At 31.8% G+C, this 15,181-nt stretch overlaps 1 protein-coding gene across 6 annotated transcripts in view; it reads right to left on the bottom strand.

The window, feature by feature from the left end:
• LOC139517707 (beta-arrestin-1-like) overlaps nt 1-15,181 on the bottom strand; it is a 63,640-nt gene that overhangs the window by 16,731 nt on the left and 31,728 nt on the right. For all 6 annotated transcript variants that reach the window (XM_071309025.1, XM_071309023.1, XM_071309022.1 and 3 more), the window contains exons 5-8: nt 10,623-10,682; nt 2,863-2,930; nt 1,945-2,080; nt 1,407-1,491 (exon numbers count right to left, since the gene is read on the bottom strand). In XM_071309025.1, coding sequence (XP_071165126.1) covers nt 1,407-1,491; nt 1,945-2,080; nt 2,863-2,930; nt 10,623-10,682 — 349 coding nt within the window. The remainder of the gene's footprint in view (nt 1-1,406; nt 1,492-1,944; nt 2,081-2,862; nt 2,931-10,622; nt 10,683-15,181) is intronic.

A 15,181-nucleotide genomic window follows, 5' to 3' on the forward strand; every position in this document is an offset into this window, starting at 1 on the left:
CCGCCATGTAGATATTCTTCTTCTGATATTTTCCATATCGTAGTATATAAAACATTGAGTTTATTCATGCTTGTTATATAATTCATTCTATATCTGTATGAGGGTAAGGTAAGACTGATCTGATTATAATATAAGGTAGTGTGCATGTTGGTTTATTGTTAACATCAGGAATTCAGGCACAAATAATACCATTAACTTACGATTCTGATGAAAATTTTGTTGTCTCAAAATCATAAAATGAGACTTGAAACAAACATATCTCGGTATGCTGACAAACTAACAAAATACATGTATTATAGTAATTTCATACTTAAATCATGAATCTACAAAAGCTTTGGATCAAATATTAACCTCAAATTCTTTTAGCTCTTGAACTGTACCAGATGTACTTTAACATAAATGTCATCAATATAATATGTCATCTAAATCATTATTCTCAAAATTGATACTGGTACCTCCTAACATGGATATTATTTTACAAACTTTATTTCAGAATCTTAAAATAAATAATAACGGGAATTGTCGGAACAATTTTAACAGATAACAGATGGTAAAGCACAGATATGACCTTCACGAAATATCAATACATGTCTCAACCTGACCTTTGAACTTCTAGATATGACCAAGACAGAATCTCAATACATGTATCAGCTTGGACCATGAACTCCTAGATAAGACCTAGATAAATTATCAATACATGTATCAGCTTAGACCTTGAACTTCTAAATACGACCTTGATACAACATTATTACATGTATCAGCTTGGACCTTAAACTTCTTGATATGTTCTAGACAAAATATCAATACATGTATCAGATAGTGCCATGAACTTCTAAATAAGACCTTGACACAACAGCAATACATGCATCAGCATGGACATAGAACTTCTAGATACAACCCAGACAAAATACCAATTATTGTATCAGCTTAGACCTGGAACATTTAGATATGACCTTCACAAATATCAATACATGAATCAGCTTAGACCTTAAACTTCTTGATATGACCTGGCCAATTTATCAATACATGTATCAGTTGGACCTTGAAATACTAGACACAAATTTATAAACTGAAAACAGTTACAATGCATATAACAAACATGAAATTGAATTTCAAATTACACCTGGAGACATGGTAATACCAAACCTTATAGTCATGAGCAATATAGTTCGGCCACAAAATGGCACAAATATAAAAGATGGAATTGACAGAAAAGAGAACTTTGTTAAGGGTATATGAGTAGTTGGAATAGAATGAACTTCCAAAGCCTGCTGCAAGACCATTCATTATTGAAATTATTTTTGTTTCAAAGATTCAGTTACATGGTACAGTATAAAGATGTCAATTTTCATTCGAATTTTACCACAATGTAGTTATCTATCATCTCTATCTAAGTAATAATTTACCAGAAATTTTTATTTTCTTGACTGTCTTATTTGTGTTATTATCCACCAGGACATTAATTGCAATACTTTCACCATGGTAGTATTTCTGAAAGATAAAAAAAAAGTAATTTATTTTCAAAGCTGTTATTTTTTTTATTTCCTTCACAGCAGCATCTTCAAAGCAGAAAAAAAGTTTTAAACTTAATTAAACAGTTTTTAAAAAAAAACCTCTCAAGAACACCAAAAATAAAAGTCTGGTAGAGCTATATCAGGAAAAGAAATTGTTGTTTTGACCTCGGTTTTATATAAAGTTCTGTTACAAGGTCAAATTATTATTTAACCGTAAAGCTGTATTGACTGAATTAAGATTTGTTAATACAGTCACTGACCAGATAGAGCAAGTTTTTGTGAAAGTCAAAGCCTTCGAGCAAATGATTACGTAACTTCAAGGCTCAATTTCATTATGACCACTATCTTAATTGTTGAAATATTGTAATCAAATGGCAAAAAAGGCGCTATGACTTTCAGATATATTTTACAATGTATATTGATACTGTACTTCTTTATCTAATGATGCTTCCAGTTTTATATTGCCAGGGCTCATCATGAATTCTTTGGTTGCCTCAGCACTTGGTTGTGGGGCCGGTTCTTCAGGGGCATATGTAAGCTTTCTAATTGCCAACCGGACGGAATTCCTACAAAGAAATCAATCTTACTAAAACCATCTAGCAATAATGCCAAACATTTTACAAAACTTTTAAATCCCACAGTTTCATTTAGGTGCCTTTTTTTTTTTTTTAATGTTTCATGTTTTTTTTTCTGACAATGAATTCCAACAACACATCAAATATTATTTGTAAGATATACAATCATTCCTCAGCCAGACTCAAGAATAAAGTTTCTATCTAGTTTTTGTATCTTTTATATAAAACAAGGTCTTTGGTCCTTCTCGTGGGATATTTTTCTTCATCACAAAGAAAAACCTCCTATCAAAATATTTTGAATTCCCTACAAAAAAATTACATTTCAAATCTAACACTTAGTATGCTTTAAAAAATATTCACTTGATTTACATACAACTATCTTGAATTTAGCGTCATGGCAAAGTGGTAAATATAATGGAACACTTAAAATTGTTTAATTAGTGAACATTCATTACACATGTGTACAGTAATCTAGCTATCTGCAGGGATGGTTTTGGCATATCTGAATTTGACTGATGCTTTTTAACTAACATGATCAATCTACGGTAATGAAAATAATAAATATCAAGATCACATACAGATAAATCATGATGTAATATTTAACAGAGGCAGTCAGTTCTCTTCCAAAGTTTTATTAACAGATAAGAACACAGGTATTTCAGATCTAGACTCTGTTGATGAATAAATATGATGAAACTGAAGTTGATATCCCTTACACTGAAAGTTTTTAAATAATAAAAGTTTCTTTTTAATAACATCAATTGTATATGTACCTTTTATGTGGCTTTTCATCGAGGTTCTCTGCTACATAAGTTTTCAGTTCGTAATCTACACCACAAGGCTAAAATAGAAAATATACAGAAAATATATACCGGTATATCTTTTTTTATTTGTATCATAAAAGTAAAAAAAATAAGGAATATTAGTAAAAACAAAATTGTGTTTGCTTAATACTTTGAAGGTTTTTTTTATGACTATAATGCCATCCACTATAAATCCTTGTCTGGAATTTCAAGAGGAACTGAGTTCACCTTATTTATTTTTAATCAAAGTTCATTCTTATACTGTATAATATAATTTTGTGTTGTATTTTGAAATATTCTACTTTTTTGTGTTTTATTAGATATTGTCCTGTTTTTCCTTTATCCTGAGAAATTGTCCTTTCAGGCTCTAGCAATCAGTAATAAGTTTTCAAGTTTGAGAATTTACATGTGCTGCTTGTTTTTTGATTTTGTCAATGTCTTAAGACTTCCTATCTATCAATCCACTAAATGGTTACCGAGGGCTATACTCAAATATGTTTTGTCAGAATTTATTAATACAATATGAGCAGAAACTACTAATCATTCCAAAGCACACAAGATCACCTAAGGTCACTTATAGAGCATGAACTATTAATCTTTCTGAGAGTACACGAGATCACCTAAGGTCACTTATAGAGCATGAACTACTAATCATTCCGAAGCACACGAGATCACCTAAGGTCACTTACAGAGCATGAACTACTAATCTTTCTGAGAGCATATGAGATCTCCCTCAGGTCACTGTTGGAGCATGAACTACTAATCTTTCTGAGAGTACACGAGATCACCTAAGGTCACTTATAGAGCATGAACTACTAATCATTCCGAATCACACGAGATCACCTAAGGTCACTTATAGAGCATGAACTACTAATCTTTCTGAGAGCATATGAGATCTCCCTCAGGTCACTGTTGGAGCATGAACTACTAATCTTTCTGAGAGTACACAAGATCACCTAAGGTCACTTATAGAGCATGAACTATTAATCTTTCTGAGAGTACATGAGATCACCTAAGGTCACTTATAGAGCATGAACTACTAATCTTTCTGAGAGCATATGAGATCTCCTCAGGTCACTGTTGGAGCATGAACTACTAATCTTTCTGAGAGTACACGAGATCACCTAAGGTCACTTATAGAGCATGAACTACTAATCTTTCTGAGAGTACATGAGATCTCCTAAGGTCACTTATAGAGCATGAACTACTAATCTTTCTGAGAGCATATGAGATCTCCCTCAGGTCACTGTTGGAGCATGAACTACTAATCTTTCTGAGAGTACACGAGATCACCTAAGGTCACTTATAGAGCATGAACTACTAATCTTTCTGAGAGTACATGAGATCTCCTAAGGTCGGTGATAGGGCATGAACTACTAATCTTTTTAGAGCATATGAGATCTCCCTCAGGTCACTGTTGGAGCATGAACTACCGGTACTAATCTTTCAGGAGCCCATGAGATCAAGTAAGGTCATTGATGAGGTTTAAGTTGATCAATATCTAGTTTTCTTTGGACTTTTGTTTGTCTTTCCATCTTTTTTTCTCTTATGGCTATATCTTTATCATTACCCTTCTCCAGTTTCTTCTAACTTTTTTTTCTACATTTATTGTTATCAATACCCTTCTTAAGTTTCTTCTAACTTTTTTTTGTCTACATTGAAATCAATGACCTCATTTATACAAAAGTGATAAAAAACAAATTAGTTTTACACACACTTAAAGGAAGAAAAAAAAAGATATTCGAAGCAATAAAACACGCCATCATTACAGATGATAAATCATTCAGAAGTAGTTCTACTCTTAAGCTCTTTACTTTCATTATCCAATCTGATTAGGGAAAACCCAATATTTTGTCACGATTTTACCAATGCTTAATTCTACAATCATGCACAGAAAATCTGTATAGCATTTTTATAAGATCTGATAAAACATCCATTTGATTTCTTTGCCAAAAGGAAAGATTACACAACAATTTCAAGAAAATCGTCAGATTCTTTCTAATATTGTTTAAACACTATTCGACTGATAAATAGCAGCATTTTCAATTCTTAAGTCAACTGTTGCAAGTCAATGCACAGAACATAAATGGCCAATTGTTGCACGACAATGCACTCAAACTAGAGAAGATAAATGATCTTTTGTTGCATGATAATTCACTCAGACTGGAGAAGTTCAATGGTATTTTTTTGCAAGATAATTGGAATTGTTGATGTTAAAAATGTATTATGGTTGTTGTCTGATAATAAGAAGTTCTTGCCTTTTCAATACCATAATTAAACTCTCGTTTCTATCCAGTATATTAGGCATTGTTTCTATCCAGTATATTAGGCAAACATTAGGCCAACTAAAATTAATTAGTAGATTTTCATCCAAATTTTTGAAAAAAATGGGGCGGGTGGGAGGATTTTATTTTTTAAATTTTATTTCATATGAAACCTTCTTGTCACGTGTTATTCATATATGCAAGTGTAATAATAAGCTTATATCATGTAAATACATCCATAAGGTATCGTGTATAAGACATTAAACAATCAAAACCCAGGAGTATAACCAAAGACTCATAAATTAAACCAAAAGACATTTACATCAACAGTTACAAATAATAAGTAGAAAAACATCACGAACTCCACTAAAAAACAGGAGTGAAATCAGGTGCTCCGGAAGGGTAAGCATTTCCTGCACAGTATATGGCACCCATCATGTTATTTCTTTGTTCAGTTCGGTAATGATGGAAGGTTGTTATGATTGAGGAAGAATATCACTGAGATATGATTTCTGACACTCTTTTGTCATAATGGCCAATCAGCTCATGATGGCGACCATAAAATTGCTTGAGTAATGACCTTAAGTTCATTTGATTGATTCATAGCCCTGTCTTAGCAACTTTTGAGAAAGCAGTATTCCTTGTTCAACAAAATTAAGGTACTTTTAGCTAGCTCTAGAGTAACGTATCAATTGAGACACATACTCCATATGCTGATGCCGCTTTTTCAAATTCGTAAATATATATATCTGATTGGCAACCACTGTTCTACATGTAATTGCCACTTTAGAAACCTATTTTATAGTAAACAACAGAAATGTGGAGAAATGCTCTCTTAAGTTGGACTATCTATATCAAATGTATTTTGCTTTCTAAGCAAAGTTTTTTTTTGTCCTAATAAAATGAAACAAAGGCATTGGTATGAAACAGGAGCACGATAAGTACGGAATAAAATGAAAACTCAAACAGTGTTGAAATAATTAATAGGGTTGGTCCTTAATATGCAAGATGCAAACATAATTACAATGTAAAACATAAACTTTAAGTTGTTTAATGACTCTATCGTGGGTATTGGGACAGAGGATGTTTGCTGTTTTTCTACAAAAAACGAAAGGCATGGATAAATCTAAATCTAAGAGCTTGCTATAAATTAATAAATTAAAAATGCGTATATTTGTCGATTTTCTGAACTCAAAATACGGTCACCAATCTATACAGTTCATGCTTGAGTCAATTTCTGTATTCCAGTCAAACGTGTTCCACGATTCTTACGCTTTTGGGTTTCATTCACAGTCCAAATTTCTTGACACAAAGTCATTGTATAAATAAAAGAAATCCAAGGTGTTTTTCTCACAAACATTTGTGTCATTTGTGACATACTGCGATTTGCGTTCTTGGACACAGCGTATTACTCGTAACCCGAATATTTCACGCCCTTCTCGTAATCAATCTCTATTCTCGGTAAATGATGTTGTCATCATATATCAGCAGAATATATCGATTTAATCATTCAGTAAGAATTCTCTAAGAAATACGAAAACCGAAATTTATAGAAAAAGGAAGTTTCACATGAAACGAAATTATCGACGGTTACCGGTAACGGAAATGAACAAAATACGGAAATAGTAATTTTTTCAAAAATAAAAAAAATCGGGGCGGGAAGATTTCAGAGGGGCGGGCGGGGATGAAAATCTATCAATTAATTTTAATTGGCCTTAACCTGATTAGAACAGATATCAAAATATTTATTATTCTTGTAATTGAAATATTCCTGGCATTGACCTCTAAATCCTGCTGAAATTACTTTCTAAAGGAATTATATATAAACAAACAGACTAAAAACAATTCTTAAACTATGAAATGACTGTCCCATATTTTTTAGAATACACATACAATTTTATACTGACAAACTATCATAATGCAACGCTTATTCTGAAATCCTTTAATGATAAATCCTTTCCATTTATTTAAAAAATGTTGTTCATCTGGTTAATGATGGGGCCAGTTTTTTTAATGCAACCATTTGATGCATACTCAATTTTTTCAAACCTGTAGTGATGTCTCAATATTTTCCTGTTTCTTTTTAGTAATGGAATAAACTGTTGACACGTAGATATGTCTTGCCTGTTATGTGATTTTAATAGTGTAATGCTGCAAACGTGTTATATGTTGAAACTTTTACTTGTAAACTAAGCAAAACTTTCAAAGTCAATGAACCATGACTGAAGGCACATGCATGCATGCCGGGGTAAATAATCTCCATGAACATGATAATGCTTATCTGAAGGGATAACAAATACCAGTTATCTGTTTCAAGTGGTACCCCATGCATTGACATAATCAGATAATTAAAAAGTTAACTGTGCAAAAAAATCAAAGTCAATGAACCATGACTGAGAAGACAGGCCCTTGAAATCTAGCCTTGAAATAATTTCTCATTTTCAAAAGTCAGCTTTTTGCAGAGGTTGCATGCAACATTTCCATAACTTTAACTAAGATATCTGTAATTTTCTATGCAAAACATGCGAAAATTTGGTACTCGGTACAATTTGGGTACTGTTAAGTTAGCTTACACTTTATACAATTTGTATTACATAAAGAGAATTTTGTTTGCTAATTCAATCCATCACAGTATAAAAGTAATCATCAAACTTTCTGATTATAAATGCAATAACAAAATAAACCTCCAAATTAAATTTCATATTCCATAAATTGCAGACATGAATTAATTCCCAACATGCTATAATATTACTATGTTGACAGGAGATTAAATGGGAAAAAAATATAAGAGAGATATGTTTGTCAAATATAACAAATGATGACTTTAATCCCCAAAGTAAATTCAGGCAGTATTTTATTCTGAACAAATGTAAACACAATCTCATAAAACATTTATACATTTCATTTAGGATGGCACTAGTGTCAGAGCTGCAATACAGATAACCAGCTCTGTATGATTTACTAACAACACAGTCATTATAGTTCAAACGGTGTGACAAATAGAATCATCTGTTATCATTTCCAGGGGAGGATGCAGGATTTTAGGTAAGGGGGGCGGGCCCAAACTTAAAATTTTCATTGTGCAGATCAGGGGGAAAAACAATTCTGAGGTAAAATTATCAAAATATGCTTTATTAAGCTGATGACAACCCATGCTTTGCAAATTTTAGGGGGGGGGGGGGGTATTCCCACCACCCACTCCCATGCCTCAATCTGGCCCCTATTTCTGCTTTTTTCAGATCACCATAATAGCCTTTACTTTATTGTGCTTAATATTTATCAAAATTATCAATATCCCAAACAACCTGTTACTACAAAGTTACAGTAGACTTCTGAGTGCCAAAATCTATATCTTTAGTTCAACTTTTGACCAAAAAATTGCAATACAAAATTTAGCATCTCCAGTATATAAATGAGGAGATGTGGTATGATTGCCAATGAGACAACTATCCACCAAAGTTCAAATACAGTTGATGTAAGCAATAATATTTTTTTTTAATAAAAACCCATGAAATATAGAAGATTGTAGATGTTAGAATCTTGTCAAAATACATATGGTGATAATACTGTACAGCTTCAGTCTGATTAATTACTAGATTCTATCAATTAAACCTCAAATACTGGCAGGTAAAAAAACTAAATTTATACAGAAAAGATTTTTCAGTGCAAAATTTGTTAAATCATAGAATTTAAAGATGCTGTTTAGCCTAATTTTGTGTAATTCAGGGTGTGTTGGGTATGCTATTTTTTTTCAAATGGCTTTTAGTAATGTTTTTATTTTGCCTACATGTAATCAAAAGATTATTCATATAAATAATTAATGGTCACCATTATCTGCATTATATCATTTTGTTTTGTTTTGGCATTTGTACCTATGACCAGTTCTTTTATCTTTTGGAGGAAACAAGAGAAATGACAACTAAAGTGATGGCAACAATTTTGTCAACCAGTTCATTTTCATTTTGATTACATTTTGAAATTTTTACTTCATACTTATGACAGTATTTGGTATTAGGTATATTTTTAAACACAAAAGACATAAGAAGTCCTAAAGAGTTCACAGTTTTAATCAAGCTTAAAAACTATATAACTCAAGATTACTCAAGGTTATGGATCTCAATCATACTAAAAAGACTTTTCACAACAATATTACTCCTAAATGAAACTCTAACAAGAAAAGTTTCTGGCTTGAAAATATAGTTATTGAATATTGATCCTAGCATTTCTGAATGAATGTAATCATGGAGCCCAAAACTAGTAATACACAAATCATCACAGAACAAAGAATTCTCATTTTATATGAATGAAATGCAATAATTAAACAAGCTTATACTATGTATCAACAAACACAATTCATTATGAAATCATTGAATCTTATAGCTAAAGAAACAGTTTGGCTAATGTAATGATTAAACAGGCCAAGTGTTCAAGTTAAGCATGTTCATTCTGGGAATTATGCACAACGTTTGCTATTTTCATTATTACGCAACATTAAAATATGCCATGACCATTATGAAATAAACATAGAGGATTTCCCAGGCAAACTTCTTATAAAGTTGACCTTGTAGTTTCAAAGGATAAGAAATCTGAAAAATTAAAGCTGTTATCCTAATGTTAGCAAGTTTAAGGTTTTATTGGCTTGCTTGCTTTGTTTGTATAAAAGTTTGCTCAAGGATTATAAATGTATACAAGTTGGAGCCCTGCCTATCTATTTATTGCGTATGTCAATCTTAATTAAAACGCTTGAGCAAACATTTATACAAACACAGCAAGCAAGTCAACCACACCTGTAACTTGCTTGCATTAGGATAACAGCTTTAACTGATCAAAATAAAGTAAGGTCTTTGACATGAGGAAGTGTGACTGAAATGATTGTTGTCCATCTCAAAAGGAGTAGGTCCAGTAAGACCCCTTTTAGTCTTCAAAATATAGCAGTTTTACAAAATTGTTTAAATGTGAATTTTTAGGTATTTATTGGAAAGTAGAATGCTTCTGCTACATAAATATGGGCTGTTTTTGACAATACAATGCAGATATATCAAATACTACCATCATTAAGTCATGCTAAATTACTGAAATCTTCACAATTTTAGCATTTCAGTTAAATTTTTTAACGGTTTCCGTCTTAAATGAAAGTTGACCCATTTGTGTTCATTCTTAATATTGAAATGTAAGTTGTATTTAATGATAATATATAACATATATAAAGGTTGAGGATGAACAAGGATGCGACCACTTTCATTTTTGACAAAAAACATCTGAAAAGTGACTTTTGGCATAAATGATAGATTTTTCATATTTAAGCTTGAAGGGCGTGAAATTTGAGGCCAAAATCGGCCCTTACTGGACCTTCTCCTTTGTAGTATTATAATGTTGTCACATTGATGGGTAACCAATATCTACTACTACTATACTCAAAGTTTTGAATATACATAGCACTATGACTTAATTAAATATAGTACAAACCTTCCCTGTATCCCCTGGTGCTGGTTGTAATGTAACTGATGCAGGAGCATTGGGTGGCAACTGAAACAACAGAAAAATTATTATTCACAATTACAAAATGATCAGTTTTTAAACAATCATCAGTTTTTGTGTCTTTCAGTACACTGGTTTTTTTTTGTTTTTATTTTGCTTGAATTGTTTCTCATTTTATTTACCTGGGGCCTTTATAGCTGGCTGTACATTGTGTTGCTCATTGTTGAAGGATGTACAGGTGATAAAAACTTTTAATGTTCAAAAACGGAAAATTACTATAGCCTACATGGTCTTATGATCCAGCTCAGCAATCAAAATGTATTAAAAAAATATTGCCTTCCCTGTCACTTCTAATGGTCAAATACTCCTATTGGTCAAGCAGACTTATATCAGCAAAGAAATACATATCTAAAAGTATCCCCATAGCAGTGGCGGATCTAGAAATTTTCATAAGAGGGGGCCCACTGACTGCCTAAGGGGGCCCGATTCTGTCACGCTTCAGTAATTCCCTATATAACCAACCAAAATTTTTTCTAAAAAAGGGGGGGGCCCGGGCCACCTGCCCCCCCCCCCCCCCTATATCTGACTCTGCATAGTTTAAGTTTGGCTACAGGTTATTATTCTGTTTTTTCAACTCTTCTTATTAAGTGAACTGTTATTACTATTGACCAGCAATGGAAAAATATTCAAGATTATTTCACAAACTGAATGACAAAATATATGTTAATGCTTTTAAACATATAAATGTGAGTATTTTTTTATGCATTTATTAAACATCAACATAAAGTACTTGTTAAAAAATTCCCAATTAAAAAAATTACAATGTGTTAACAAATTCCCATGAATAAAATATAATGTGTACAAAGAAATTTGAGTATATAATGAGTCTTTTCCTGATCAATATGCAGTAAACAAGTAAACTTTCGCCCACTCACACAATTATTAACTTATCTCTTATAACCTATTGCGTAAAACAACTTGATCATGTAAGCATAGTTGTTCGTTAATCATTATTACATTTGTATGCAAATGAAGCTATTGTATTGGATACTATTTCAAGATCAACCTTAAAAGACGCTTTTGTAATAGTTTATTTTTCAATTTAAAAAAATATATATTTATTGAAAGGAAGTTGTGTCATAATTTTGACAATAAGAAAGGGTTTAGGTGTATTGCATTATCTACAGAGACCTTACAGATATGATTTATGTTGACATGGTTACCAGAACCAGCTAGACACAGGAAATTACTTTTACCAATTTGCAAGTCAGAAACTGGTCTTATTACATTTTTTGCATTATATAAATAAACATAAGTTCTTTTTTATTACAGATTGCTAGAAATAACTCTAGAGACTGTCTACAGATTCAGCTTACTGTCTTACCTATTACAATATCTATTTCTTAAATTCAGCTAGGACTTGTTAAACGCATATAATTTCTTGGTCTAAATTTAAGATAGGAATTGTCAAAGGCATATTATATCTTGGTTAATAAAGATCAGCTTTTAAATATTAAGGGTAATTAGACACATATAAAAAAAATTAACCAAAAATTGAACTAATTAATGTTAACTACTAGATGCATGATTACCTTGTTCACCTTTTTGTCTTTAATCAACTTTTAAAAATTTGCCAGTATAAGTAGTCTCAGAAAGAAAAAAAAAAAGAAGGACACCATTCCCCCTTACACTATTTAGTATTATTAAAATGAGGACCAAAGCCTACTGTATTTTGTTTGATAAGTATTAGGACCAAAGCCTACTGTATTTAGTTTGATCAGAATGAGGACCAAAGCCTACTGTATTTAGTTTGATCAGAATGAGGACCAAAGCCTACTGTATTTAGTTTGGTTAGAATGAGGACCAAAGCCTACAGTATTTTGTTTGATAAGCATGAGGACCAAAGCCTACTGTATTTAGTTTGGTTAGAATGAGGACCAAAGCCTACTGTATTTATTTTGATTAGAATGAGGACCAAAGCCTACTGTATTTAGTTTGATTAGAATGAGAACCAAAGCTTACTGTATTTTGTTTGATAAGTATGAGGACCAAAGCCTACTGTATTTAGTTTGGTTAGAATGAGGACCAAAGCCTACTGTATTTTGTTTGATAAGTATGAGGACCAAAGCCTACTGTATTTAGTTTGGTTAGAATGAGGACCAAAGCCTACTGTATTTTGTTTGATAAGCATGAGGACCAAAGCCTACTGTATTTAGTTTGGTTAGAATGAGGACCACAGCCTACTGTATTTAGTTTGATTAGAATGAGAACCAAAGCCTACTGTATTGAACTTTACTTGAATGGAGACCAAAGCCTATAACTACTACATTTAGTTTGGCTTTAACACAGACAGAAGCCCACACCCTTCATCAAATAAGTAAACAATCACGCTTCTATGTATAAAATAAATATTTCAGAAAATTCAGAAACAGACAACCTGATGGACAGCAACAGTGCTAATTAATTTAAAGTCGCTGGACCAAAAAAAGAAGTACAGACTTATGGTAAAATGTATCTAAAGGTACTCTTTAAGAAGATAAATCTACCTTTATAGAGAATGACAAAGAAATTGATATACCAACCAAATATAGCTACTACATCATTATCTGGTATCTTAAAGATATACTACCTCATGTTACAATATATAATTTATTTTTGAAGTCATACTGTGAAAATAGAACCATAATTAGAATCAGTTCTACGTCAAAGAGCTTTTTCAGATTACCTCTAAACATATCATTTCCACAGTTTATATTATTCAATCTAATTTATGAATCTATAAAATAATCTATGCACTCACAATTCGGTTACTTGGTACATTAATCAATAATTTAATTTTGGATGTAATGTGTCTTCTGATTGGCTGACGTTATTTTGTTATCAGCCCATAGACATAATTTAGTCATGTGACCGTGACGTCATCAACGTTTTTTTTTTTCATCGTTTTCTACGGTTAAAAATGGAATTTAGAATTAAATTATAAGAAATGACTGTAATATTTTTTCTGTCTATTCGAAATAACATAAAAAATGTGGTGCACACTGTTAAATATCCCGCTACGCGCGTTATTCAGTGTGCACCAAATTTTTTATGTTATTTCCAACAGAAAAAATATTAGTCATTCCTTAAAAATTAAAGACTTTTTAAATAATTTTTTTCATAAAAAAAACCCTTTCCTACATGAAAGTAAGGAGAAGTCCTTTTATAATCTATGTAAATCAGAAGAAGGGCAGCAGACAAGAAATTTCATAAAGAATCAGAGAAAAACTATAACAAGAATGTGTCCATAGTACACTGATGCCCCAATCGCACTATCATTTTCTATGTTCAGTTGACCCTGAAATTGGGGTCAGAACTCTAATTAAGCATTAAAATTATGAAGATCATATCATAAGGATCATGTTTACTAAGTTTCAAATTTCAACTTCATCAAAAACTACCTCAACCAATAACTTTTACCTAAAGCGGGAAAGATGAACAAACAGATGAATGAACAGACAAACAGACGCACAGCCCAGAAAACATAATGCCCATAAATGGGGCATAAAAATAATGAATATGAAGAATATGGTAGGTTTTCAGTGTAAACAACAAGATTTCAGGCATAGTCTGCTTGTAAGCAAACATTTTTGAAAACCTAAAAATACATACTATTTGATAGCATGAAATTCAAAAGGCAGTAAATACTACAGTCAAACCTTAAACAATCATATTTTTAGCTGTTAATTAGCAGTGTTTCTATCCCTATACTACAGTCAAACCTTAAACAATCATATTAAGCTGTTAATATGCAGTGTTTCTATCCCTGTCAACTGATCCTAGACATACTTGAATACAAAGGTCCCCTAAATCTGTTCCTTATTATACAGGGGTTTATGTAGGAAATAGGTTAGCAAAAACTACTATATATATTCTTGATGTCTACTTTGTTGATGCACACCTTTATTAATGTCAAGGTATTGACCTGATGTTATACAGGACTGTCTCCATTAAAGAGCCAATAACACCTGTAGGAGATATAGCTGTGATGCAGTACAACCAGCGACTATGAACATAATGTTTTTTTAGCTAGCTAAATCAATATATAGTCGTGTATACACGGGAAAGAAGAGGACAAAAATTGATTGTATACCTAAGCTGTCACTGGTTCAAAACAATTTGGTCACATTAAATACAAAATGCCTTAATATCATGTGACCAATTCTGTACACTGATTGGATTTGTCTATTTTTAAATTAAATACAGACTTCTCTCTATTGTAAATGTCTTCACAGAAAATTGATTACCCATAAACTACAGCAGAAGATATTTTGTAGTGAAATGTGTTTATATGAGTTGGGTTGGCCAATAGTAAATCTGTCATTATGTCTACTGAAACGTTAGATAGCTATATAAGGCATCCGTGCTAAAAAAAGAAATCCTTATCTTAATCTGTAATATGTATTTGAAACTTTTTGAAATGGTATATTGTGCTTGCAATCATTTCAATGTACTCTTAGTTGAAATTGATATTATAATTGCCTTTAATTTAAATTACACCTAAGGGA

This window comes from Mytilus edulis, chromosome 3 (assembly GCF_963676685.1).
Source record: "Mytilus edulis chromosome 3, xbMytEdul2.2, whole genome shotgun sequence".
Taxonomy (NCBI): Eukaryota; Metazoa; Mollusca; class Bivalvia; order Mytilida; family Mytilidae; genus Mytilus; species Mytilus edulis.